This window comes from Eublepharis macularius, chromosome 12 (assembly GCF_028583425.1).
Source record: "Eublepharis macularius isolate TG4126 chromosome 12, MPM_Emac_v1.0, whole genome shotgun sequence".
Taxonomy (NCBI): Eukaryota; Metazoa; Chordata; class Lepidosauria; order Squamata; family Eublepharidae; genus Eublepharis; species Eublepharis macularius.
The window spans coordinates 1,219,475-1,245,964 of NC_072801.1; the positions used below are offsets into that span (position 1 = coordinate 1,219,475).

The 26,490-nt window shown below is 59.2% G+C and overlaps 3 protein-coding genes across 5 annotated transcripts; 1 reads left to right on the plus strand and 2 right to left on the minus strand.

Annotated features, from left to right (window-relative positions):
- Positions 1–1,138: 1,138 nt before the first annotated feature.
- ERN2 (endoplasmic reticulum to nucleus signaling 2) lies at positions 1,139–12,627 on the plus strand. 3 transcript variants are annotated; one of them, XM_054993100.1, is made up of 22 exons: positions 1,139–1,566; positions 2,324–2,441; positions 2,699–2,732; positions 3,016–3,088; positions 3,331–3,403; positions 3,749–3,871; positions 4,277–4,378; positions 4,993–5,251; positions 5,708–5,786; positions 5,871–6,021; positions 6,837–6,958; positions 7,348–7,509; positions 7,677–7,911; positions 7,996–8,086; positions 8,447–8,636; positions 9,559–9,658; positions 9,779–9,978; positions 10,067–10,214; positions 10,565–10,692; positions 10,824–10,947; positions 11,257–11,324; positions 12,042–12,627. In XM_054993100.1, exons 1-22 carry the CDS (start codon positions 1,450–1,452, stop codon positions 12,216–12,218), a joined length of 2,874 nt encoding a protein of 957 aa, XP_054849075.1. In that variant the 5' UTR covers positions 1,139–1,449; the 3' UTR covers positions 12,219–12,627. The 3 variants fall into 3 exon arrangements, with proteins under 3 accessions (XP_054849075.1, XP_054849076.1, XP_054849077.1); XM_054993101.1 differs by lacking the exon at positions 10,824–10,947 and having other exon boundaries at positions 12,042–12,147; XM_054993102.1 differs by lacking the exons at positions 1,139–1,566; positions 2,324–2,441; positions 2,699–2,732; ... (1 more) ...; positions 3,331–3,403; positions 3,749–3,871 and adding an exon at positions 3,940–4,055.
- Positions 12,628–14,978: 2,351 nt separating this feature from the next.
- Positions 14,979–21,465, minus strand: PLK1 (polo like kinase 1). Its single transcript, XM_054995619.1, has 10 exons — positions 21,026–21,465; positions 20,744–20,912; positions 19,352–19,496; positions 18,872–18,965; positions 17,838–18,057; positions 17,281–17,439; positions 17,107–17,184; positions 16,502–16,656; positions 16,025–16,207; positions 14,979–15,653 (listed from the first exon to the last, which is right to left on the minus strand). The coding sequence occupies exons 1-10, from the start codon at positions 21,380–21,382 to the stop codon at positions 15,447–15,449; spliced, it is 1,767 nt and encodes a 588-aa protein (XP_054851594.1). The 5' UTR covers positions 21,383–21,465; the 3' UTR covers positions 14,979–15,446.
- Positions 21,466–22,212: 747 nt separating this feature from the next.
- Positions 22,213–26,413, minus strand: DCTN5 (dynactin subunit 5). The gene is made up of 6 exons (XM_054995472.1): positions 26,266–26,413; positions 26,105–26,173; positions 25,784–25,902; positions 23,870–23,981; positions 23,292–23,394; positions 22,213–23,216 (listed from the first exon to the last, which is right to left on the minus strand). Exons 1-6 carry the CDS (start codon positions 26,311–26,313, stop codon positions 23,119–23,121), a joined length of 549 nt encoding a protein of 182 aa, XP_054851447.1. The 5' UTR covers positions 26,314–26,413; the 3' UTR covers positions 22,213–23,118.
- Positions 26,414–26,490: the final 77 nt, after the last annotated feature.

The window sequence follows — 26,490 nt, forward strand, 5'->3', positions numbered from 1 at the left end:
ATGCTGCCACTGCCATGAGCTCAGCAGGTGGCCTTGGGTAAGCGGCTCCTCTCAACCCAAACTCCCCAGCTGTATATACTGACCGTTCACTGCTCTGAGTGATGAACAATCAGTCTAGCAGAGCGGTATAGAAGTGCAGGTAACATTAATGCGGCTTGCCAGTCTTGTCTGGAGCTACCTGGGCAGCAGGTGTCTGAATGGCAGCAGCTGCGGGGGAAGGGGGGAAGGGCTCAGTGGCTTTCTAGTCCCTTCAGACACGTGTGGTCCAAACCCCCATGACTGTGTCTATAAGGCATTCAAAAGGGGTGCCTGCCCAGCCATGCCTTGAAAGAAGCGTTATGGGCATTGCCAAAAAACTCCACCCCCTTCCCGCTTTGTAACGGTGCCTCCGGTGCAGCCCCAGCGAATGAAAGCCTGCATTAATTCGGAGCAGTATGCATTGGGCTGCGGAAGCCTCGCTGCCACAGAATTCTCGTTACGGTGTGTGTCGCTAAGGGGCCGGCAGGAGGGTGGGAGGCTGCCGGCTGGCTACCTCCCCCCCCCAAGGGTGACTGCTTTTCCCTCCTCCTCCTCCTCCTCCTCCTGTAGTGTTGCCTATTAAGTCTGCATCTGAACAGGTGTCAGAAGAGGAGCCCTCCCTTGGGAGAGTCGGGGGTTGGCCCCAAGTACACTCCCCTCCCCCGGGGGGGGGGGGCACGCTCTGAAAACTGGGCTGCCCCTTCTGGGTATCGCCGCAGGGCCTAAGGCGTTCGCTGTACTACAGGGCGGCATGTCTTGGCCCGGTCGGAGAGCCTGCCAATAGGGCCTGGCCCCTGAATACATGAGAGGTGACCTCGGCTCTGGGTTCGAATCCTCCCTCTGCTCTGAGAGCGGCTGGGGCAGAGTCTCCTGGCCAGCTCCTCCCGAAATGGGCACGGAGACCAGAGGGCTTGGGCTTCGGGCCTGGCCTCCCAACTGGCACAACTGGTTTCTGTGCCTGCCAAGAGGAACGAATGCCAGTCGGAAAGGCCCGCGGCCAAATTACAGCCAAGGTCCAGCAACTGAGCCTGCCTCCAAAGGACCGTCCCCGGAGCTGCTTTTCCGGGTCTTGAGTCGGAAGGTTGGGCTGGCATGCCCCCGCCCCCCGCCCCGGCTGCAGGCGCGAAAGCCCCGGCCCTGCTCCGCTGCGCTCCGGCCCGTCGTGCAGGGGGCGCGGCGGGGGCGGCCCGCGGCCCCCTCTTCTTCCCCGCCCACCCCGAAGCCGCTCCCTGGGCGCCCCGCCCGGCCGCCAAGTGGGGCGCTACAGGGCGCCTCGCGGTGGGGCCGCGCCTGGCCTCTGAGAGCGTGCAGAGCGCTCGGAAGCCGCCCGCGGGGAGGAGGCGGCGGGCTCTGGGGCGCGCCCTGGGCGGGACGGCGGTGGCCCGGCCCGCCCCCGGGACAGCTCCGGCGGCTGGGCGAGCGGCGCGGGGCATGGAGGGACGCCGCCCGGGCCAGGCTAACCGTGGGCTGCTCCGACAAGCCCCGACGGGGCGCCCCCGACCCGACGCGGCGCGGCGCCTGCTGCTGCTGCTGCTGGCGGCGGCTCAGGTAAGGGGCGGCGGGCGGCGGGCGGCGGGCGCGGCTCGTGGGGCGGCCCGGCCGGAGCGCGGAGGCAGGCGGGCCACAGCCTCCCCCAGCCCTGCTGCCCCTCAAGCGGCGCAGGGGCGCCGAGTCTCTCCGGGGCAGGCGCCAGCCGGGGCTCACAGTTGCCCTCCGGCCGCCCAGGCCGCCCCTGCATCTCCGCCTGGGACCCCCCCCCCGCCGCTCTTCCCAGAGGCAACGGCTGGCCGGGGCTCCCCCGGGGGCTCCAGAGGGCCCCCCTCCCTCGCCCTCCCCCGAGGAAAAAAGGGTCCGGGGAGGGGGGAGGGGCCCTGCGGCGCGGGTGCCCAGGAAGGCGCCCTCGAGCGCCCTGTTGCCCCCCCCCCCGCCTGCTGTTTGCCGAGCGGGAGGGTGGAGCAGGTGAGTTGGCACAGGTGGGGCCCGCCCGCCGCCCGCCCTGCACCCGGATGCGGCAACCGGCCTGCCTGAGGCTTGGAGCCACTGTGGCAGCATCCTGGAAGGGGCACCTGGGGCACCTCCCCCCTTGTGCCCTCCGCCTGTGGGGCTGCAGCCGGCAGGGGCCTCCGCCTGCCCCAGCCTCCGTTCTGAAACCGGCATTGCTGTCTGCCCCTTAACATCGTCCAGCTTGGGTTGGCTAGAGTCTGGGGAAGGGGGCATTTGGGGGGCTCCCAATCTTGACTCCTTTCAATCTTCCCTGCTTCATGCCCACCTGGCCTCTCCCCTGCTTCTTCTCTCCTCTGCCCAGTGTCTCTATGGCAGTGCAGGGACTGCCCCAGAAGGGCTGCTTTTCATTTCTACCCTGGATGGCAGCCTCCATGCTGTGAGCAAGAGGAGCGGGGACATCCAGTGGACTCTCAAGGAGGGTGAGCACCGATCACTCACTGGGGTGGGGCAAGGGGGGGGGGAGAATCCCTCTACTCATCAGAGAGTCCAACTGGCAGCCAAAGCCCTGGGGCTACCCTCTCCCCATAATTTTTGTGCTGGTGCCCGGCACTCTGCAAGGGTTTTCTTGATTTTGTTCTGGGCATCACAGGAGGGGGGAACCTGTGACTTGTCCTCCCCTAATCGGGACATTCTCTCTCTCTCTCTCTCTCTCTCTCTCTCTCTCTCCCCCCTTTAGCACCAGCTCTGCAGGTGCCAGTTGACATGGCCAAGTGAGTGGCTTCTATGGGGGGTTGGCCTAAAGGTGGGGAGGGAGGCCAATTTCCTTCCGTGGTCGTGGCTCCTTCCTCCTCCCCCAGCCAGTCTCAGTGGGGCACAAGCCGGTGGCGTTGCTCCCCGATTTGGGCACCAGAGAGTGGAACCAGGGGCTGTGGAGTGGTGCTTCGCAAGGGCTCCACCCCACAGCCTCTTTGGCCCCAAAGCCCCTTTTCTCTTCCTGCCATCGGTCGGGACGCATCCCAAGAGTCCTGCCCCATCTGTTTGTCCCCTGCCCAGGCCAGCCTTTCTTCCAGACCCCAGCGATGGCAGCTTGTACGTCCTGGGGGGCAGAAACAAAGAGGGCCTGATGGTGAGCAGTTGGCTGGGGGCCCCCTGCCAGGAGCAGAGGGAGGGGCATCTCCTGGGCTGTGGTGTGGGGAGGGGCAGCAGGTGGCCCACCACAGAAGACCCTCCGTTGCCACAGGCCGGCCGGCCTGCCTCGGGTCTGTGCTCTCCCGGGGTGCCTTCACACCCACAAGGCTGAGCGAGAGGCTCCCCCAGGCCGGGCCCTGGCAAGCCGTCGCGGAGCCTTTCCGTCTCTTGTGGTTACAGAAACTGCCGTTCTCCATCCCGGAGCTGGTGCAGTCTTCTCCTTGCCGGAGTTCCAATGGGATTCTCTACACGGGTAAGAACTTGCCATGGGGGGAGCAGCAGCAGTGGAGGTGCCCACTGGGTGTTGGGGCAACCCGTGAAGCCAAAGGTCAGAAAGCAGACAGCCTGCCAAGCCAGGGGGCCGGTGACTGTGCCCCAGGGCCTGTTTCTCAGCGTCTTGAAAGTCCTAGGAAGGAGGCCTCGGCGCTCATGCTGCGTGCCTTTCCCTCCCTGCTGAGTCGCCTGGGTTTAAGGACAGAAACCAACTCACTGCCGTGAGTTTGCAGACGGACGCCCTTGGCTGATGGCAAAGACTCCCCCTCCCGCACGTGGGAGGGGTGCCCTGGCCCCACTGTGAAGAGCCCCTCTGATTTCCCAGGGAAGAAGGAGGACACCTGGTCTGTGGTGGACCCGGCCTCAGGGCAGAGGCAGACAACGCTCTCAACCGAGGCCTGGGACGAGCTGTGCTCCTCTGTGCCTTTGCTGTACATCGGACGCACCCGTAAGGCACCCTGGGCCTCCACTCCCAGACCTGCCCCGCCTCATGCAGGGCTATGAACCCGGCCTCACGGCATCTCCCAAAGGGATGCCCACTGTGGTCCAGGCAGCCAGATGCTGCACTGCGAAGGCTACCTGCTGAGATCTGAATCCCATAAGAAACTCAGGCACGTGTCCATAGGTGCAAGGTGGGTAGGGTTAGGGGTTCGTACGTGGGCCACATGCTCAGGCTTATTTTGCAGTTGTCTTTAACAAGAAGGAGCGCTTCTGGCTTCTGCATTTTCACTTAGAATGGCAGAGTTTTGAACACAACCTCTGGCTGTGCCCCCTGTTTGTGAGGGTCTTTGCTCTTTGGCCAATCCTCCCCCCCCCCGCCGCCCCGACAGTCACACATACTACCTGTCTACAGAGTACGTTATCACCATGTATGACACCAAGACCCGCGAGTTACGTTGGAATGGCACTTACCTGGACTATTCCGCTCCACTTTACCAGCCAAATGATAAATATGGTGAGTAACGGGGATTTCGGCGGGAAGGGCAGGGTGGTTCCCTCATCCTCCTTCCTCAGCAGCTGTGAGCAGCAAAGGCCCTGAGCTCGTTGTGAATCAGGGGTGGACCTCCTGCAGGAGCACTCTAAAGTCACAAAAGGGGGACACGGGCACCCCCCCCATGTTGAAACCCCGCAAGGGGCAGGTTTAGGCCCTGTCCCGCTGCTGAAGACCCCCTGCCCTCGTTACAATTAATGCTGAGAATACCTCGATAGACCTTTCAGTATTTGCTCAATTGTTTACTCTCTTTACATTGCTGACCCTTCTGCTGTTCTTGTTAACGTTCTTGTTAATCTGTTCAGTGTCATCAGCTCACCCTCTAGACACCTCGCGAGTTTTAGGTCCCTGTTGTCCTACCCCACGAATTCCAAACCAGACAACAGGCCAGCCACGGATGGGGTGGGAAAGCCAGTGGAGCAGCCTTGCCGTACTCCAAGTGGGTTTAAAGATTTGCAAGACCTTAGCTCTTGGCCTCTTGAGCAGCTCAGGTTTAGGACAATGTTGTGGGTTGCTGGGCAACTATCAGTCAGTTGCATCTGTTGCCCAAGGGAGCTCCTCTCTGCCTGTATTCCCAGGAATGGCTCACTTTGCTTCGAGTGGAGATGGGCTGCTGGTGACCGTGGGCAAGGACCGAGGGGGTCTGCTGTGGATGCAGGATTATGGGTCCCCCGTGGTGGGGGTCTACACCTGGCACCAGGACAGTTTGCGGCGTGTGCCCCATCTCAACATTGGCATGGAGAGCCTGCGCTACCTGGTGTTGCACTCCCGGGACATCCCCCTCCTCAACTGGAACTATCAGTCTACAAAGGAGTTTGCTGCCCAGGCACAGCTACTGTGGGTATCGGCATGGGGTGGGGGCCGGTCTGGGTGCCACCCTTGGGCTCAAGCGGACTGGGCGGGGGAGTCAGGCAGGGCCTTCCCAGGCTCCCGGGTCTCCGGTCTCTAGGCCTCCCCCAATGAGGCTACTTGAAGGGGAACTGAATTGAGAGGGGCAATATTGGGAATCTAGAGGAGGGGGGTGCATGGCCATCTGTTCCCGCAGCTGTCCTAATTGACAGATATGCCCAGGCAGGCAACGCTGAGGGGAATGGTTCCTGGCTAGAACGGACAACAAAAACACGGGCACTGATGCCTGTTTGGGGGATCTTGCTGGGAATCCTGTGGCAGTGAGTTGCAGAGGCTTTTACTGCACTTCAGTCAGAAGGATTGTGACTTTCCCGGAAGCTCTCTATTTGTGCTAAGAAGTTTCTGATGGGCTGTGTTGTGGAACTAACAGGCGCCCTTTTCCAGGCCAACTGTGTATGTGGGCAAAGATGCAACGTGTCTCTATGCCTTGACGTCCCTGGTACATGCAGGAGTGGCTCTTGTGGTGAGACCCCCCCCTCCTTTTGCCTTTGGGGGAAGATGCAGCGGGTCATGGAGGGGCCCCCTGAGCTGTCTCTGCTTCCCCCAGCCTCAGGGAGTGACTCTGGCACAAGTCAACGGCCCGACCACTGAGGAGGTCACACTCCAGAAGTCCGGCGAGTGCGAAATCATGCCCAGCACAGATGTCAGGTACCCACAGGGCAGCGTCACCCTCCCCCCCAGCCAGTGGCTGCTCATAGGTGAGTGTCCTGCTGCTTTCCTCATGCACAGTGTGAGGCGTCAGCCCTGTTCATAAAAACACACTGCGGAGGAAGGCGCGTGCCCATCTTCCAGTCCCACATCTCAGTGTGCCTCCGTGCGCGCGCATGCGCACACATGCTGCCTTGTAAGTGGCTGCAGGAGAACAGAGAATGGCAGCCCAAAGCAGCTGTTAGCTGAGCAGAGCTGGCTGGCTGCTGCTGAAGGACCGAGAACTGCACCTGCATTGAGACTGAAGGGACCAGGTAGGAGAGGAGGCCTAGGGGAGAGGGGGCGGGGTCTGGGTACCTGAACAGCTGTCCTGGAAAGAGGGCAAGGACTCCTGCTCGGCTGTGCCAGAGGGCAGGATGCGTAGCAGATACAGGAGGGGTTGAGACTTTGGCTGGAAACTTTCAGGAGAAACTTCCTAGCAGTTCAGCTGTGGAAGCACCTACCGCTCCCTTGCTGGAGGGTCAGGCAGAGGCCGGAAAGCCATCTGTCGGGGAGGCTCTAATTTTGGGCTTCTGGCTCAAGTGGAGGGTGGGACCAGAGGCCTCTCACGGTTCTGTCCAATTCTCTGGCCCATGGAGGCAATCCTTTGGAACCTCTGTCCCCATGCCCTGCTGGGGAAAACGGAATGGGGGGCGAGAGAAGCTCTCCTGGGAGTGCCCTCAAGGAACATGCATTGCAGAGGGCCGACCCCCCCCCCCCCGAGCAGGGCCCTCTCTTGTCCCTGCTCCCTGGCACTGTATTCCCACGGCCTGCGGGCGTGGTCCCTGCTGCGCAGTGGAGTCGGACGGCTGTATTTTCCCTGCAGGGCATCATGAGCTGCCCCCCGTGGTCCACACCACCATGCTGAGGGCCTTTCCTGAGACCCTGCAGAGGACGTCCGAGAACAGTTTCCCCCCCGCGTCCCCCTCCGAGGCGCTCTTTGGTGAAGTAAGTGGTAGGACAAACTGGTACAATTTCACTTCATTTATAGCCCTCCTTCCTCCCCAGTGGCGACCCAAAGCAGCACACGCCCTCACCACAACCCTGCGAAGTAGAAGAGGCTGTGGCTGCCCCCGTGTGGCCATAGAAGGGTGGGGAGTTCAACTCTGGTCTCCCAGGGCCTCGTCCGGTGCTCTAACCACTATTCCACACTGGCTTTCATGGTGGGGAGGGAGACGACATGTTCCTGACCCTTTCCTCCTCCCCCCGTCCCAGAAAGCCGCAGCCTACTGGGGCAGGGGGGGAGAGATGGGAGGGCTTTCGGGGCTGAGCAGAAGAGCTGCAGCCACTCCACCCCCTTGCCTCTGGGCCCCCCAAGTCCTGCCTCTGTGCTCTAGTCTGTGGCAGATGGTGGCAGCGCGGAAGGCCAAGTGGATGATCCAGCAGAGGCCCCCCGGCAACCAGCAGAGGCTGACCTGGAGTTTGGTCCCTGGGAGTGGGTGATGCCTGGAGTCGCCGCTGTGTTTCTGGGTGGGGGCATCCTCTTCCTCACGCTCTGGGTGAGTGAGCCTCGCTCTGCCCCTGCCCTGCTCCTGCAAGAATCTCCAGCCCCGGCTCTGCTGGGGAGTGCCTTCATGTGGCATCTGCAAGGAGGCCTTCCTGGAAGAGGAGACGAAGAATGAATGTCTCCATGCCCACTACGGTCATTTGCTTTCCCCATCCTCAGCTTATTCAGTGGCAAAACCGAGATCAGCAGTGGCAGCTGGAGGAGCCCGGGCAGCACCCAAGCCTGGGGGGGGCACCTTCCAGCAGCAGCCGAGCAGAGCAGCTCCTAGCAGGCTCCAGCGCCTCACCAGATGGAGTCGAGCAGGGTTCTCTGCAGCCAGATCACAGCCAGTGCCCCTCTTCCTCCTCCCCCCTGCCTCTGGCCCGTGGGGAGTCCATCCAGGGTGCTGCTTCAGGTGGGTACAGGCTGGTGGGGGGGGGCACTGTCCAGACAAAGGCGGGGCCAACTCAGCTGGAGCTCTGCTCTCTCCTTGCAACAGGGGCTGGCCCTGAAACCCTCGTGGTGGGAAAGATCTCCTTCAGCCCAAAGGATGTGGTGGGTCATGGGGCAGGGGGCACCTGTGTGTTCAGGTAAGATGTGCTCCTCAACAGGCGACTCTGAGCCTTCCCACAGGAGCTCAATGGGGGGGGGTTGAGTCAAAGCCCCCCTCCCATGTGGCTGAGCTGTGGCTGTGGCTTGGTAACCGCGGCTGTTTGAGGGAGCTGGAATGATGCAAGACGCTCCCTTGGGAGAGTGCTGGGCTTTGACCAAGGGACCAGCGAGGGCGGCTGCCTAGCAGCTGCATTTCCCGCAGAGATTAGCCCTTCTGCTGGCAGGGATGGAGGTGTGCCCTCTGGGGACCTGCTGTAGGTCAAACGTGGGTTGTCCGCACCCGGGGAGACGGCTTGTCATGTCACTGGCCTACCTGGCCGGGCTCTTTGCATTGCCAGGGGTCGCTTTGAAGGGCGCCAGGTAGCAGTGAAGCGGCTGCTGCCAGAGTGCGTCCATCTGGTGGACCGAGAGGTCCAGCTGCTGTGTGAATCAGACGAGCACCCCAACGTCGTGCGCTACTTCTGCACAGAGAAGGATCGGCAGTTCCACTACATTGCCCTGGAGCTTTGTGCGGCTACGCTGCAGGAAGTGAGTGTGTGTTGGGGGGCATTCCGTGCAAGGGGGAAGAGGGTGCCCGTCACCTCCAGAGCAGGCAGGGATAGTGGGCGGGGGGGGGGTCTCTGAAGTAGGCACTACCTTATTGTGCCAAACCTATTTCACATCGGCCCTGGGCAGGGGGATATGATCATGCCCCCCCCCCCGGCAACAGGAGGATGTGCCAGTCAGCATCACACTTTTGTGTATATAATTTTGGGGTGTGCCCTAACAGGTGGCCAGATTCTGTTTACTGCATTTATAAAAATGACACCTCCACTAGTACAAATGAACATATGAAACCTGGAATGTTTCTTTGATTTTAAGAGTATTTCAGCTACCGTAGTTCCCTCCTCAAAGTTATGATGTCTGAGTGTTTTCTTAAGCAAGAAAGAGAACGTGCCAGCTTTTCGGGCCTCTGGCAGCGCCTCCAGAATGATTTCTTAGTCCATAAATGGTCACAGTTCATGTGCCCCCAGGTTGTAACATCATCATCATTACATTTGATTTATATACCGCCCTTCAGGACAACTTAATGCCCACTCAGGGCGGTTTACAAAGTATGTCATTATTATCCCCACAACAAAACACCTTGTGAGGTGGGTGGGGCTGAGAGAGCTCTGAGAGAGCTGTGACTGACCCAAGGTCACCCAGCTGGCTTCAAGCAGAGGAGTGGGGAATCAAACCCGGCTCTCCAGATTAGAGTCCTGCTGCTCTTAAGTGACTGACCCAAGGTCACCCAGCTGGCTTCAAGCAGAGGAGTGGGGAATCAAACCCGGCTCTCCAGATTAGAGTCCTGCCGTTCTCAACCGCTGCACCAGACTGGCTCTCAGTAAGCTTGGTTCTGTCTGGAAGGACAGGCCTCTTACTTCTGGTTCCCAACAGGTGAATCCCTGTCTTTTTACCCCCGTCCCAGTATGTGAAGAGCCCCTTTCTCGGCGGCCAGATTCTGGACACTGTCTCCATGCTACAACAGACGATGTCTGGCTTGGCGCATTTGCACTCCCTTGGCATAGGTAAGGGCAAGCCCCAGATCTCAGGGCAGAGGTCTTGGGACCACGCATCAGAAGACATGCACTCCGCCTGCCCCCCCCCCAAGTTAACTCTGTGCATTGTGTGGGGGGGTTATCTTTCAGTCCACCGTGACTTGAAGCCCTGCAACATCCTGATCTCAGCTCCTGACAGCCGTGGCCGGATCCGTGCCATTATCTCCGATTTTGGCCTGTGCAAGAAACTGCAAGCTGGCCGCTGCAGCTTCAGCCTGCGCTCAGGCATCCTGGGCACCGAGGGCTGGATTGCCCCAGAGATGCTGCGAGAGGCCCCAAAGGAGAATCCGGCAAGTGGGGTGCAGGCTCGCTTGTGGAGTGTGGGATGCTCGATCCCGGCGTTGGCCCCTCCCCCAAGAGCCGCCTTGTCTCTTGCAGACGTGCGCAGTGGACATCTTCTCGGCCGGCTGCGTGTTTTACTACGCTGTGTCTGGCGGGCAGCATCCCTTTGGAGACCGCTTGCGTTGCCAGGCCAATATCCTGGCTGGGGCCTACCAGCTGGACCACCTTCAACAGGAGATGCACGGTGAGGAAGGTGGCAAAGGGCGCTTCTGCAGCTGCGGAAAACTTTCTGCATTTCCAGCTTCGGGGTCCTGAGCAGAAGCTGGAACTTCCAGCCAAGCCCCTGCAGGGCACGTCCGGCAGAGAGGCTGAGGCAGCAGGTCCGATTTCCCCTCTGCCAGAAGGAACTTGGGACGTGGCCCACAGGCAAACCAGTATGCCCACCACCCCCAGTCTGCAGTGCGAGGACTGTCCTCGCAGCCTCCCTCGCAGGCCTGCTGTAAGAATGAATGTAAGGTGCTCAGAGGGCCCAAGAAAGCAGGCGTGCCCCGGAACCTGTTCTTTGCAACGGCTGTTTCTCTCCACACACCCCAGACAAGGTTGTTGGTCGGGAGCTGATAGAAGCCATGATCAGCAGTGACCCCCACCGGCGGCCCTCTGCGGCCCAAGTCCTGGCACACCCGTTCTTCTGGAGCCAAGAGAAGCAGCTGCAGTTTTTCCAGGTTAGCTCACGGGAAAGTGCGTGCTCCCTACTCGACGATTCTACTCATAAGACAGGCAGGAACCCAACAGGGCGCAGTTCTGGCGGCTGCCCTCCGTGTGTCCAGTCCAACTCCCTCAGTTCTCCTTCCAGGATGTTAGTGACCGCCTGGAGAAGGAGCCAGTGGGGGGGCCCATTCTCAGGGCCCTGGAGGCCAAAGGACAGGCTGTAGTGAAGGGCAACTGGCGAGACCATATATCCATCCCACTGCAGACAGGTAAGGTAGACCCAGGGGCACCTTGGCCCTTGAGGACCGGTCTCTAGAGCTAGGGCATCGTGCTGGTACTGGCTCTGGTGACTGGCACAGTAACGGGGTGCTGGGTGCAAAGGAGACTCACGCTGGTGGGTAGCTGTGTTAGTCTGATGCAGCAAATATGAAAAGGAGTCTTGTGGGCCCCTTGAGGGCAAACAGAACCCGTGCAAGTTTATGCTTCAATCAAATCGTGCATAAGCCACCTATACCCGAGGTGCCTTTTACGCCCAAGGACTGTGGCTGCTCCCTCCTACCTGTTCTGTTTCTCCCCAGATCTCAGGAAGTTCCGGACGTACAAGGGCAGCTCGGTGCGGGACCTCTTGCGGGCTATGAGGAATAAGGTAGCCACAGGCACAGATTCTGCCGTGGGTCAGGGTGGGGCTGTGTCCTGAGCATCTCCCCTGTCCTTTCCCCACTTTTAAAAGCAAGTATCCAGGGCTTTGAGGTTGCAGGGCAGTTAGAATTGGAGTGAATGTACCCGTGCCTGTGCCAAGCCAGTGAAGTCAGCAGGCGGTGACTTTCCGTGTTCCTTCTGTAGCCCTTAAATGTCCAGCTGACCCCGTCTCCTGGACTTTTACAATCTGTGCTCACCAGTTTGTTTTTGTTTTCTAAACTAGCTGCAGTGCCCTGCCCTGTAGGTAGGCCTCCCCCCCGCTGCCCCGCTACCACCACCACCAAGCTGTGTACTGTGGGGTTGTCTTCTCTCCAGCCTCCTTGGGGAGGGGTGGTGGCTCAGGGGTCAGGCATCTGCTTGGCACACAGAAGGCTCCAGGTGAAAGGGTCACAGAGCAGGTGCTAGGAAAGACCCCTGGCCGGAGACCCTGGAGACCCCTGTGTAGCTAATACTGGCTGTGATGGATTGACGGTCTGAGTCAGTACAAGGAAGCTTCGTGGCTGCTGAGAACACCGCTTTTCTTTCTTTCTTTCTTTCTTTCTTTCTTTCTTTCTTTCTTTCTTTCTTTCTTTCTTTCTTTCTTTCTTTCTTTCTTTCTTTCTTTCTTTCTTTCTTTCTTTCTTTCTTTCTTTCTTTCTTTCTTTCTTTCTTTCTCCCTCCCCAGAAACATCATTACCGCGAGCTGCCAGACGATGTCCAGGAGGCCCTCGGTATCGTCCCACATGAGTTTGTGCAGTACTTCACATCTCGCTTCCCATGTCTCCTCTTGCACACGCACCAGGCCATGCGGCTGTGTGCCAGAGAGAGGCAGCTGCAGCCGTATTACTACCACAAGCCGTGAATCAGGCATGGCCTTCCAGGCTGAGAAAGACCTGCACTCTCGCAAGGGTGGCTGTGTGGCCTGCCTCAAGGGAGGGGGCAGAGCTGGGGGTGGGCCTCACCCTGCTGCTGAGAGCAGCGCATGTGTCTGCATGCTGGAAGTCCTGTCTCTGCTGGAGTCCAAAAGCCCCTCAGTGCCGCTGCCCATTAGAGGAAGCAGAAGTGGACCTCCTGACTCTGTCCCAGCCAGATTCCCCCTCGCCCCAAGAGCCTCCTTTGAGGAGGCCCTGAGAAACTGGTGGACAGAGTTTGTGGCTGCAGGCTGTTTTGACAGCACTCTCGTCCTAGATGAACGATGCCTCCTCGTGGCTCATTCACGGCCTCTAAGAATTCTTGTAATACAGTTTTGTACATTAAAAACAAAAACAGAGCTTTGCCTACAGCTGTGCTCCAAGAAACGGAGAGCCTTCTGCCCCATCCTTTCCACGGCGGCAGGGTAGAGAGAGGCTTCTCAGCTTCTTGCCGGTATCGGATCGCTTTGCTCAACTGCCTTGGAGGCAGGGCAGAGCAGGCAGCTCCTCAGCCGGGCAGGAGGGCGGCCCCAGCGGCCCCTCCCGCTCAGCGGCATTGGGAGGGAGGGCAGGAGGCAAGCCCCCGCCCAGCCTGACAAGAGGGCCCCAGCTGGACCCTGAAACAGACCGATGGCATGTTGGCAGGGATCCAGACGTGATGCCCCATCCCCAGAGAACCTGGGACTCGCTTTCTGCACAAGAATGAAGCACCGCCTCCTTGGCTGCTGGAGGTCAGGGGAGACCTGGGTTCAAATCCTCAGTCAAGCTATGGGGCTCGTGGGATGCCCTTGGTCCAGCAGCTTCGTGGGGAGGGAAATGTACCATTCTGTGATCTTTGGAAGAAGCGTGGGGCAGAAATCTGTTTGTGGGACATGGTTTCTGTCCCTACTTGGCAAAATTCTGCCTGAAGGAGGAAGGCATGTTTCTTTGTGACAGGGTTTGGATTGAGAGAATCTAGCCGTGTTCCATTCTTTGCAGATTCAGCCTATGTCATTGTGCTTACGTATCACTCTTCAAGAAAGATTAGTGCCCCTCTCAGAGCAGTAGCTGACCCAAGGACTGGGAGTTGAACCAGCAGAGTGCTGATTGACAGCCCAATCACTTAACCACTACATTATAGCAGCTCTTGAACCTGTGGCTGTAACTCAGTTTATCAGTCCTCGTCTTCATTGTTTAAATCATTTTTCAGGGAACAGACTCAAAGGATTGCCATCGGAGATGAGCTATCTTCAGAATGGGAACTAACTTGTGGGGTTCCACAGGGCACAATCTTATCTCCCACGTTATTCAACCTCTACGTAAAACTTTTAAGGGAACTCATTTGCAGCTATGGAGTTGGGTGTCATCAATATGCAGATGACACCCAGCTCTGTATCTCGCTATCCAGGTCTCCGCAGGATGCAGTGGAAATCTTAGATTGCTGTTTGACAGCCGTGGTAAAGTGGCTGAAAAATAACAAATTGAAATTGAACCCAGACAAGACTGGAGTGATGCTTGTAGGGAAGGCAGAGATCTTGAAGGACGTTGTACTCCCCACTTTCAATGGAGTTCATCTGACCCCTGCAGACTCAGTTAAGAGCCATGGGGTTATACTGGATTCAGCACTACTACTAGAAAAACAAGTTAAGGCAGCTGCAAAAAATGCTTACTACAATCTCACTCTAGCCTGGAAGATGGCTTCTTACCTCGACACAGCCAACCTGGCCACGTGGATCCATGCTATGGTAACATCAAAACTTGACTATTGTAATGCTCTATACGTTGGTCTCCCATCCAAATTAACTAGGGAGACTCCAAGTAGTGCAAAACACTGCAGCATGTCTGCCATCAGGAGCGAGCAGGAGCATCACCCCCCCCCCATCCTGCAGTCACTTCATCGGCTACCTATCAGCTACTGTCCTCAATTCAAGGTACTGGTTATTACATACAAAGCTCTTCATGGCCTTGGCCTGGCATACCTCTGGGACCGCCTCCCTCCCTATGTCCCTCCATGGCAGCTTCACTCATCTGAACAGGGTCTCTTGCAGGTGCCAGCCTGCACGTGGGCAAAATCAACAGCAGCCCACTCATGGGCTCTCTCTGTGGTGGCCCCTACCCTGTGGAACAGGGTAGGTCAGGAGGAGCCCCCCCCCCACTCTCCTGGCTTTCGGAAAATGTTGCAAAACCAAATTATTCAAAAAATCTTTTCACTCAGATAGGAGAGAAATATTGTAGGGAGAATATCTCAGATGTTTCGCTAATGAGTTAGGGACCATAGACTTCACCACTATGTTGCCTTGCATATTATCTGTTGCTTTGAATATGTACTCTAATGTCAGCCCTAGAATTGATTATGTTCTGTTTCAGCAATTCTTCAGCTCTGTATTGGATCCTTGCTAATGCTATGGTCTTTGTAAAATCCTATGGCATTGTTTATGGAAATGTCCTTGACACTGATTGTACTAATCTCGTACTATGAAATCCACCTTGAGTCTTAGTAAGAAAGGAGGGCTATAAATGACATAAATAAATAAAGATGAGCAGCTTCTCAGGGGCCACACAATTTGAGACTGGCTGGTGAGCCCTGCATTGCGCGCCACGCACGCACACACACCCACCCACCCAAAACAGAAGCCTGTTAAGATGCCTTTGCTTGCACGTTGTTTCATTGCCGGGCTTCCTGCCTGCTCACAAAGAAGTCTCCCAAAGAAGCCGCCTCAACAAACGCAGAGCAACGTACAAAATTACCTTTATTAGATCTAGTATTAAAAGGGTGATTAGCCACAGAGGCTTCAAGAACAAACTGGCAATCAGCACAGATACAGCAAATACAGGAAGGAGAGCCCAGAGGACAGAGAAAGCAGAGTGCAGGGACCCACAGATAAATAACTCACATGATGCAGCCACAGCCCACCTCTCCAATCCCGTCACCTGCAAGGGTCAGCCAGGTGACTGTAGGGCAAAAGGGCATCTTCTCCATCAGAATTTGGGCAGGGGGGGGGCGGGGAGTGGAGAAGAGATCCTTCCAAGACGACTTCTATTGCATGTGCTTCGCCAGGAACCTGAAGGCAGGGACTGCCTGGGGTGGAAACCAGCCCTGGGCTTAGCCGCCAGGCAGAAGGGGTGCCCTGGCTCCAGTGCAACGTCACAGCCTGGAGCCCTTCTGGAAGTGGGAGACTGTCCTCTGTCCCAGGTGGGCTCTAGGCACAGGGCTTCACACTGGCTGCCGCCGTCTTGTTGCTGAGCAGCTTTTCCACCATGGTGTGGGCAAAGCGCAGGCGGCTGGCCAGCTCCTTGCTGCAGCCAAAGTCCTCAATGAGGCTCAGTTTGTAGGTCCGGAACTCCCGCTTCTCATTGATGTAGCTGACAGCGGCCATCAGGGGGCACAGGATGACCTTGGTGTGGTCCTGTGGGCAGAAAGGGGCAAAGGGTTCGCTTGCTCAGGATGCTGCCAGATCAAGAGCGGCTCTTCTCTGGCTTGCGCCAATCAAATTCACATCTCAAATACATCTTTGTTAAGAGTCACAAAATGAAAAAATAACATGACTGAATCATATAAGAAGCCCTTGCCTGGAACCCTGACACACAATGAAACCCTGCCTGTTTTTAAGGCCACCCTCCTCCGATGCTCCACAGCCATGATGGGAAATTTCCAGCGGGAGGAAGGTCTCCGGCTCAACTCCCAGGGCTTGTTTCCTGGGTTCTGAACGAGGCTCGCCTGTGAGTCCCCCACCCTGCCTACTGGGAAAAGGAAACGGGGCGAGGCTCTGCCGCTCACCTCAAAGAAGTTGAGCTGTACGGTGCCGTTGCTCAGGTGCAAGATGATGGCGCTGCGCGTGCGGAACCAGGTCCGCAGGTAAGGAAGCCGGGCCAGCTCGTCTCCCTCCCGCGGGGTGATGTTGGCGCCAGCTTTCAGCAGGTGCTCGCTCATGTAGTTTCGGAAGTATTTTAGCAGCGTGATCTGGGGAGGCAACAAGGTGCCACATTAACCAGCCCCATAGCAAGCAAAATAGCTGCTTTTCTCAGGGGAGACCGCCCAGGGCCGAACTTCTTCCAGGGTGGATCTAGCCACTGGGGCCAGCCAGGGCTCCATCATCTTCCTGATTCCTCTGCTGATCCCAAACCAGCCTTAGATCACCCCTGGAAAATCACCAGCCCATTTCAGCACACTGGGCCAGCTCATGCCTCCTCCCCCACCCTTCCTCTCTGCCACCCACTTGCTCCCACGCCACAGGGCACTCGCCAACAAACTGACCTTCTTGTTGAAGGTGTCTGGGTAAGACTGCATGTTGAAGTAGGACTCGGAGCCGTTTTGCTCTATATACTGGAGGCTGTCCCCGTCATTGTACATGATGAGGCGAGTTGTGTCATTGAAGAGCACACCCACACTGTTGTCGCACAGCTGGTAGCCTGCAAAGGGGGGGGGGACAAAGAGCACAGGCCACTGCCTCATTCTGCTGGCCCAGCAAGCCCGGACCAGGCTAGCCACTTCTGCCAGGAGAAGACTTCCAACTCCAGCAAGGCGGCCCTCCAGCAAAGAGCGAGCGCCCTGGATCCCACCGGTGCGAGAGGAACACGGGGAGGGAGACATTTGGCTCTGCTCTGTGGCCCCTTGCGCGTAAGCTCCCCTCCCTGCTGTGTTTATGCAACAGCACCGTGTTCCAAGAGCCCTAGACCAGCCGCTTCTGATTGCTGCCTTAAACACAGACCTGCCCAAGCGATTTTTTGCTTCCCAGCAGCAAGAATGGAAGCCAGCCACATGCAAGCCAAGGAAGTTGTCCGGGCCCACCCTGCCAGGGTCAGGTTGGCTTGAGGCAATGAGGCTGGTAATGTGGGGGGCCCTGCCAGCTTGACACCCACCAAGGCCATACTTGTCGGAATAATCCACCCATTTGCTAACCCAGAAGATGGGGATGCAGGCCGGGTCTTCAGCTTCCTCTGAAAGAGAGAACAAGAAGGAACCAGCCTTTAGAAAGTGAAATGCAGCCGGCCGGTTTGGTTGAAAAGCAAGCCCCGCGCCCCCAGACCCCTTACCTTGCCTCACAGGGACTTGCTCTGCAGGCCTGGAGGAGTTAACAAGGGTCAGCTGTTGGAACAGGTCTGCCAGGAGGGTGTCCACAGCCTCGCCCGGCTCCCGCAGAGCCGCCGCCTCCTCCTTCTCAGGCACCTTTTCCAGCATGGGGCTCTCTAAGCCTGAGAGGGGAGAAAGCAGCCTAGATGAGCAGCTGTAGGGTCTCCAGGGAGAAGGAAGACCTTCTAACCTCCCTCCGCCAATGCACGTGGGTTTGTGTCCACATATTTTCTGGGGGACAAAAGGGGGAAGGAGAACGCCAAAGGAGCCCCCATCTCTCCCACTGGGGGCTGGCCTGCCCCATGTGCCTTTCATCCAAAGTTGCAATGTCCCACAGGCCGGCTTTATAAGTGGGGGGGAAGCCCAGCCCTCTGGTTCCCAGGAGAAAAGGCATTGAAATGACTCGATCCAGGCTCTGCAACACACACACACCCTTTGCCTAGACCAGCTAAGGAGGTTCTGGTTCTGGGGCAGGACTTTTGGGGGCTATGGCTTGACTTGTTCGGCTCAACCGGCTCACCTTTGTTCACCACAGTCAGGGGTTTTCTCCCACTGGGCTCAAGCCCATTCGGGGCCAGAGAGAACCTGGGTGGGACCGTGAGGCAGCTGGTGGGAAGCCGCGAAGGGATGTAACCCGTGGAGAAGAAGTCGTCGTTCAGTAACTCCTCGATGGTGGGGCGGGTGGCCGGATCCGAACGCAGCATCCTTTGGATCAGGTTAGCAGCTACAGAGTTGATGTGCTGGGAGGGAGGGAGAGAACGAGCGCTTAAAAGGTCCAAGCAAAAGCCAGGAAGCCAGGCAGACGACAACAGCCTCTGGGAGGGGACTGGAGGGGGTGACTGCAAGCCACATTTGTCCCCCCTGTACCTTCGGGAAGGGCCTGCGGCTCAGGGACTGAGCCCCACTTGGCATGCAAAAGGGGCCTTCCTTCAGTCTCCGGCAGCATCTCCAGCTAAAGGGGGACTGGCTAGTAGGTGGGGTGAAAGACCTCGGCTTGGGAACTGGGCGAGCCACTGCCCATCCACGGGACCGAGGCAGCCCTTCATAGATCAGGGACTTATCAAGGACCTCTTCTGGCTTCCAGCACCTCAGAAGCACTAGGAACAGACCGGACAATCCCCCGCTAGTTCTCCTATAACTTTCATGCTGCAGATGGGGCTGAAGCCAGAGACAGAAGCCCCACACCTAAATGAGCGCGCAAAGGCTGGGGTGGGCCCAGTAACCTGCGACAGGGTCAGATCCTGATGTCAGCCCTGCACTGCAGCCCTGAGGCCCCTCCTGTGTTGGGAACACCTTCTTTGCCCCTGGCACACAGCCAGAGAACCAGTCGTGCCACTTTGCAGAAGCGCTATCGAGACTGCCAGGTTTGGGCCAACTTCTTAACGCTACCATCAAAGGGTCACAAAGCAGTTCTAATCCTGCATCAGATCGCTCCTCGTGCCTTTCTTCACTTCCAAGACCATGCAGGTTAAACACTGAAGCCAACAACTGCAACGCCTCACAGCCCCCCTTATCAGAGAGTGCCGCCTCCCCACCGTCCCGCCAGTGCCGTACCGACGGGATGGTGTAGTCATTGTTCTTAATCCTCATGTACGTTTCCTTCAGGCAGGAGGTTTCAAAGGGAGGCTTCCCGACCAGGAGGGTGTACCTGTGTGGAAAGACCCATCCGTGGAAACTCAGGCAACAGAACACCCCCCCCCCCCAAAGAGGGCCTGCTGCTCAGGAAACGGCTTCCTAGCCGGGAAAGAGTGGCAGTTCTCCTGCCTGCTCATGGTGTCATTTGCTCAAAAAGACTACGACCCCCCTGCAGGCAGGGGAAAAGAAAAGCTTGCCTACAGAACGGGGCAAAGGAAACTGTTGCCTTAACTAATCTCACTCTAGCAGGTCTTGATGCATTACCAGGACCAGCAACAGCAATACATCTTTGGAAGCAAAATCAAGCATTTGAATGAATCAATACTCAAATACGTTGGGGAAGGGAAAGGTCTCTTCGAGCAGCCACAGCCTCCCGCCCCGAGGCCCCCCACAACATACATGATGCAGCCAATGGACCACACGTCCACTTCAAAGCTGTGGCCCTTCTTGCCGAGCACCTCGGGGGCGATGTAGTTGGGTGTCCCACACAGGGTCTTCTTCCGCTCCCCCTCATACTCAACCCTGGTTGCCAAGCCAAAGTCCCCTGGAAAGATGTAAGGAGGCAGCCCTGGTCAAGGCTTTGGCCAAGGCAGACCTCATCTTTGGGACGGGTGTACCCCACCCCAAATGAAGCATCTGAGCATGGGGGAAACAAATGGGCACAAGCGCACTCCTCATTCCCAGGGGGTAAAAATGGCAACAACATCTGGCTGGCCCCAGCTGGTCCTTCAGGCTTGGCCCCTCCGAGCTGTGCTTTTTTCCTCCATCTGCCTGGTCACTGACCATGCGCCAGTGGAGTAGAAGCACGTCCCTGAGAATGGCTGCCTCTCTTTCAGGGAGGCCTTCTGGCCCCCGTGTAGGAGCCAGAGACCCCCAACTCCCCTCCTCGGATGCCGAGCCACAGCCACACCAAGATCCCGAGGAGATAAAGGCGGCTCGGTTCCTTTTCCTTTGCGGCTTTTCAGCCTCTGGGCTCGTTCTGAGGGTGTCATCACGTACAACAAGTAACTCTTGACGCAGGCTAAATAAAATATACTGAATGCACTGAGAACGTATTACAGAGAGTGCCTGCGGAGAGCAGGAAGAACTCCGAATCAGGCCAGAGGCAAGCAAACCAAACAACACTTTCTGTTGCTGGCTGGCTAACCGGCTTCTCTGGCATGGCTTCTTGGCTAGAAGATCCTTACCAAGAGGCTTGGGAGCAAGGAACAACGGCTGGAGGCTCCACAAGGCACCAGGCAGCCTTGTCTCCTTGGCCTGCCCACATCCGCCCGTGGGGCTTAATTACTTAACTGGCATTCTCAGCGTGAGAAACGGGGGGGGGGCTCCCAACTGGGAACTGAAAAGGCCAGCAGAGGCCAGCAGAGGCGCTAAACTGACAGGCCAGCGCATCTCCCCCAAGCCAGTACTTAGAGCCTGACCCCAAGCGCTGACATCGTGCGGCTCTTCAGGCCGGGTGGCGCTTTTCCCTTAACCAGAGAGAAGCCGGGAGAGCCATTTGGGGGGGGGGGGCAGCGCAGGCACGAAGCCCGCTGGCCGGGGCTCTCGGGCACCCTTCCCCCACCCACCCACCCACCGAGCAGTCCCGTCCCAAACTCTGCAGCTCGGAACCGGGAGGGGGGCCGTCGGGCGGGCCGACCACCTATAAGGGCGGCTGAAGCGTCGCTCCCCAGCAGCACATCGGGCAGGCTGGCTGGCTGGCGTCCCCCGCCGGCCCTCGCATCCCTCCCCGCCCTGGAGAGCAGCTTCCCCCGAGCCCGACGCGGCCGGCCGGCCGGCCGAGGCCCTTACCGATCTTGACCTCCATGTCGTCGCTGAGGAAGAGGTTGCCCAGCTTGAGGTCCCGGTGGATGACCCGGTGGCCGTGCAGGTACTGGCAGCCCAGGACGATCTGCCGCAGGTAGTAGCGCGCCTCGGGCTCGGTCAGCACCTTGCGCCGCTTGTGCAGCTCCAGCAGGGACTGCGCGGGAGAGGAGCGCGGAGGAGCCTCAGCCAGGGCCCGGCCTCGCCCCCCTCGGCCCGCGCCCCCCGCCGGCCCCGGCGCCCCCCTCCGCCCCAGCCCGCCCGGCTCACCCTCCGGCGGCAGAGCTCGAGCACCACGAAGACGAAGCTGTCGTCCTCGAAGCAGCCGTGGAAGCCGACCACGTGGCGGTGCTGGAGGCCGCGGTGGATGGCCACCTCCATGGCCATCTTCTCCCGCTGCGGCGCCTTCAGCAGCAGCGCCTTGGAGACCACCTTGCCGGCGAACACCGCGCGGCTCTCCACGTCGGTCAGCTCGTAGCACTTGGCGAAGCCGCCCCGGCCCAGGAAGCGCCCCAGCCGGTAGCGCCGCCGGCTCCGCGGGTCCAGCAGCACCTCGGGCGGCTCCTTGCCCGCCGGGCGGGCCTCCTTCGGCCGGCTCGCCGCCGCCGCCGCCGCCGCCGCGCTCATCGGGCCGGGCTCCGGGGCGCAGGCGAGGCTGGCCGCGGAGTGCTCGGCGCCGCGATTTCAAACCTGCGGCCGGGACGTTGCGGGCGCCGCTGCGCGCTCCGATTGGCCGGCGGGATTTAAACTGCGCCCCGCCCCGCCGCCGCCCGGCATGCCGGGAGCGCGCCCCCGCCGCCCTCGCGCGCGCCCCACCGCTTGGCCGGCCGGCCGTCTCGCGCGCGGAGGCCCGGGGGCGCGCCGCCTCGCCCGCTCCGCGCCCAGCTTGCGCGCCGGACAGCCCTGCGCTCCCGCGGCGCCGCCCCAACCCCCGGCCCGGCCCGCATGACGGGAGCCGCTGCAGCTGCTCCCTCCAGCCCCGGGGAGGCGACCCTCCTCCTCGGCCGGCAGCCAGCCGCGTCCGTCGGGCGCAGGCCAGGAAAACCCCGGACGCCCCTCCGCCGAAGCGCTGCCTCCAGCCCGTCCCCCGCCGGAGGCTGCCCTCTGCTGCCCGGGGCAGAGCCAGGAGGGCGCGCCCGTGGCCGGCCGGCCAGCCCGCCCGCCCCGGGGTGGATCAGGGCCCTGGGGGGGCTCGGGGCCCTGCCAAGCAGAGTGAAGTGCAGCAGCCGGGCTTGGGGCGGCGCGCTGATGAGCCGCTTTCTGCCCAAACTTGAGAGTAGCCGCCGGGGACCCCCCTCCCGGCCCGGGCAGAGCTGGGGTGCCCCTCTTTGCATAAAGCCGGGAGAAGCCTCCCCCCGCCCCACGCCCCCCAAGGCCGGCAGGGCTGCCCCGCCCCTCCCCTCCCGGCTGCCCTCTCCCGCTCCCCAGCAGCCCACAGAAAGGCACCACAGGCAAGCTCCTTGAGCACGTTTTATTTTTCATTTGGAGAGGAACATAAAAACTAACCAGGCAGCTCACACAGTGGGGACAACACCCCCCACCCCCGGAGCTCTCAGTGCTGGCTCATGTGTGGCAAAGGCCTGTTCACAAGCGCACCCCCCCCACACACACACAGACATCGCTCTCCTGCCCCCCCACCCCAGCCGTAGGGCAGAATAAAACCAAGCCAGCTGACAGAGCAGTTTTTCTCTACTAACTGGAAGACCAAGCCAGCAGATGAGCTGGACTGGGAGCACACCTGTCTTTGGGCATTGCACCCTTTCTACTCTGAGCCCCACAGAACCATCCCAGACACCCTGTGGCCCTGCCTTGAGCTCCTTCCATGTGCAGAAGGGCCGCTGAGAACAACTGTGCGCCCCGGCAGGCCAGGGAGATGCCCAGGGGCTGTGCACCAGATCAGCTCCTTGCCCTGCTTGCATTTTGCCTGAGCAACTCTTTTCTTTTGGACATGGAGAGGAGAGAGACACCTACGTGCCCTGGCCCCATAACCACATCCTGTCACTCCCTCCAGGTCTGTGCAGACAAGTCCCAGCCAGAGATGAGCGCTTATCCTCGGGAGGGAGCAGGAAGGTGGCGGCACAGCCACTGGGCTGAGCAAGTAACTGGCTATGAGGGGGAGGGGGCGCTGCTGTGTGGTCCTGGCTGGGGCCGGGGGTGGGGGCTTCATTTCTATCTGCTCGACTGGTGGAGTGCGCTGATGCTCCATGAGCCACTCCCCCTGGACAGGGCATTTGCGGTGGGACTGCGCTTGATGAGGGGCAAGAGCTTCGAAGTGTCACAGCCTCCAACCTGGAAGTGCTGCGTGATGGAGATGCACAAAAGGAGAACACAACACAACATAAGCAAGGACAGGGGGGCGAAGCCTACACCTGCGTGAGAGGCAGGAACTTCTGGTAGTAGCTCTTGGTGACGTCAGTCATCAGCTCCTGCGTGCACTCCGGGAGTTCTCCGGAGAAGAGCCCTGCAGGCAAAACACAGCATGAGTGGCGGATCTGGCCCCCAAACACCTCCTCCTCCTCCTGCCCACGCCATTTACCTGGGCAGCCTGAGAAGACTGTAAAAGGTGGGACCACCGTTTCCGGGGGCAAGACAGTGTTGTCAAGGATTCGGCAACAATCTTTCAGGACGCACCGGCGGCCCTAGGAGCACATCCCATGGTCAGCTCCCTTGAAACAGTCCCCCCTCCCACCTGTATCCTGGATTTCACAGGTGCTGCTCTGCCAATTGAAGTATGAAACTAGGGGCAACAGGAAAGACTTCCAGGCTGAGCGGTCCATTCCATAGGGACAGAGCGACTGCTTTGCTCTGGCTACTCTCATGCTCTCTGCCTCACCTACCTCAAAGAGTTGTTGGGAAGATAAAAACTGAAGAGAGGAGAACAACGTAAGCCACGGTGGACCCCCCGTGGAGAGAGAGGTCGGGTATAAACATAGTGGGCACTGACAGTTGTTTTACCCGAGGACGGATCTCTGGCACAAAGCAGACACTTGTAAGCGTCACACAAGACAAGCTCAGATGCCCCCCAACTGAAGGTCAGTGACCCTTGGGATCCTCGGACACAGGCCCAGAAAAGGGAGCACAGGCACCCCACAGACAGGTTCTGTGGGCACTTACAATGACACAGTTCTTGCCTATGTGGACATAGGAGCCAATCTGGGCTGCGTTGACAACGCAGTCCTCCTCAATGAAGACGTGGTCCCCAATGTGTAGCGGGAAGAAAGCCACTCTGCAAGAGAAAGGGGGAGGGGACTGACCTGCAGGTCTGCCTCAGCTACACACCCAACCACACACACACACACACACACCCCGCAACACTCAGCGCATTAAAGAGGCGCGGCATTTGGATCTGGGCCACAAACACAAATCCATCACAGGGAACAGCGATGGAACTTGGGTCTAGGGGGGGAACGCTGCCTTCAGTTCCTCTGGAGAATGTGGAAGACCAGAGCAGGGAGGCGGGGGAGAATCCTGCCTGCCCCTCAGCAGTCTCCAGGTTTCATTGGCTAATACTTCAGCTTGAGGGGCTGAAGCAGGCAGCCATTATTTCTGAGCCTGAACGCCACTGCCTCCCTCAGCCTTGCAGTGAGACTGCAGAGTCCAAAAAGATGGCGGGAGCAGATGATAAAAACTAGAGGGAGTCAGAAATGACCCTTTCATTTAATTGTACCGGGAAGTGAAAAACTGATCTGTAAAGAGGGCTGCTGCAGCACAGCGGTTAAATGATTTGGCTGCAAATCAGCACTCTACTGGTTCAAATGTTACTATTAACATGAACTCGGTGGCCTTGGGTCAGCCACTCCTCTCAACCCCCGCTCACCAGCTGTATTGTGGGGATAATAATAACACTAACTTATTCACCGCTGTGGCTGAGGCACTCATCTGTCCAGAAGAGTGGTATATAAGCACAGTTGTTATTATTAAGTAGCCGCTCTATAAGCTGTAAGTTACCCTTCTGTGATGTAACAGAACATTCATCAACATTCTAGTTGCGAAGGGAAAAGCACCAGGAACAGGATGTGGCTTCTGTGACAAAATTCAGGTGTTTAGGGGTGGTGAGGGAGGCCTCAGGATACAGGACAAGGCAAGAGGCCTTTTGAGGCAGGCAGAAAGTCCAGCAGGACCAACCATCAGGCTTCTCTGTCCCGTGACTGACAAGAATGTAATGCTAGAGTTTGAATCTTCAGGCTGGAAGCTCAGCCCTGGATTTGTCAAAGGGGGTTATTTTGAGATCAGGCCGCTGTGGAGCGCAGGAGTGCTCCCACGCTCCAGAATGGACCATTCCAGGCTGATCCAGGCCTGAATTGGGGCCGCTGAGGAGCGCTCCCATTCTTCTCAGTGGCCTGATCTGGACCAAATTGGGTATGATTTGCATCCCTCCCCCTGCAGGAGTGCTCCCCGGGGCAGCCATGGTTTGCATGGTGACATCACTTCCCGGAAGTGACATCATTGCACGGTCCAGGGAGCGCACCTGCAAGGAACAGAAGTAGGGTTGCTAGGTCCCCCTGTCCTTCCAACAAGAGGTGGAGGACCCAGCACTTTCCTTCTGTTCCTCACGCGTGTGCAAAGTGCACATGTGCTCCTGGGCCTGCGTGATGATGTCACTTCTGGGAAGTGATGTCATTGCGCAGACCACGGCTGCTCCAGGAGCGCTCCCATGCTCCATGGGGATGGCTGAATTGGGCCTGAATCGGCCTGGAAGACGCCACTGCAGTGCGCAGGAGTGCTCCCATGCTCCAGTGGCCCATCCAGTCTGATCCGGGCCAGATTGGGCCCGCAGCAGTGCGCTGTGCTGCCTGGAAGCATGCCCATGCCTCTCCCACCAGCCAGGTAAGTGGGGACAGGGTGGAGGGTGGGAGCGGGGACCCCCGTCCCCAGGAAGGGGGCGGCCACTCTGATTTTATAAAAGAGAAGGTAGTTGCCGGGTCCCCCCCTCCCCTACGAGAGCCATCAAGTGCGTGGGGCTCCTGGGAGCAGAGCTGCCTGGGGGCACCCAAAGCCCACCCGCGCCAGAGCACACGCAGCGCCTACCCCTTGCTGAATTTCTTGAAGGGGGGCCGGATGACGCTGCGGCTCTTGACGACACAGTGGCGCCCCACTCGCACATTGGCCAGGTCCCCGCGGATGATGCAGTCGTTCATGACGATGGTCTGGAGAAGAGAAGCCGATGAGGCCTGAAGAGGGTGGCTGGAGGTCTCCCGGCATGACAACGCCAACTCCCCTGGAGGGGGGATGGCCCGCGAAGGCCCGCCCCTCTCCAAGCCCCGCCCTCTCCAGAACCCACCCCCAAACCTCCAGGAATCTCCCGACCTGGAGGTGGTAGCCCTGCGAGGTAGGGGCGGGGAGGCGCACCTTGCCGTTGAGGACGATGTTCTGGCTGCCGCACAGCACCGACTGCCGGCTGACCTTGTTCCCGGAGGCCTGCGGGGGGGGGAGGCAGAGAGGGGGGGTCAGTGGGGAAGCCGCGCGCGCCCCGCCTCCGCCCCCCCCCAGGCCCAGGAGGCCCCGCCCACCGTCTCGATGTACTCGGACTTGTTGTAGAGCATCTCGCTCAGCTCCATGGCGCCGCGCCCGAGCAGGCCGCCCGGCCCCGGTACGCTGGAGGAGCCGCCCTCGCCGGGATACGGAACGGGGGGGGGGGCGCCAAGCTCGCGCTTCCGGGTCCCTCCCGAGGGACCGCTCTAGCTCCGCCTCCCCTTACACTCTATGGTGCCTTTGTAGCCCGCGGCCAGCCGGGA

Coding starts and splice junctions, on each gene's coding strand:
- DCTN5 (XM_054995472.1), bottom strand. CDS start 26,313: ATGGAGCTGAGCGAGATGCTCTACAACAAGTCCGAGTACATCGAGACG. Junction 25,903..26,104: donor ACATCGTCCTCAACGGCAAG/GTGCGCCTCCCC, acceptor TCTCTTCTCCAG/ACCATCGTCATGAACGACTG. Junction 23,982..25,783: donor TTCAAGAAATTCAGCAAGGG/GTAGGCGCTGCG, acceptor TTTCTCTTGCAG/AGTGGCTTTCTTCCCGCTAC.
- PLK1 (XM_054995619.1), bottom strand. CDS start 21,382: ATGAGCGCGGCGGCGGCGGCGGCGGCGGCGAGCCGGCCGAAGGAGGCC. Junction 20,913..21,025: donor TCGAGCTCTGCCGCCGGAGG/GTGAGCCGGGCG, acceptor TCTCCCGCGCAG/TCCCTGCTGGAGCTGCACAA. Junction 17,440..17,837: donor CCTGACTGTGGTGAACAAAG/GTGAGCCGGTTG, acceptor CTCCCCTCTCAG/GCTTAGAGAGCCCCATGCTG.
- ERN2 (XM_054993100.1), top strand. CDS start 1,450: ATGGAGGGACGCCGCCCGGGCCAGGCTAACCGTGGGCTGCTCCGACAA. Junction 7,510..7,676: donor TCCTCTTCCTCACGCTCTGG/GTGAGTGAGCCT, acceptor CCCCATCCTCAG/CTTATTCAGTGGCAAAACCG. Junction 9,979..10,066: donor AGGCCCCAAAGGAGAATCCG/GCAAGTGGGGTG, acceptor TGTCTCTTGCAG/ACGTGCGCAGTGGACATCTT.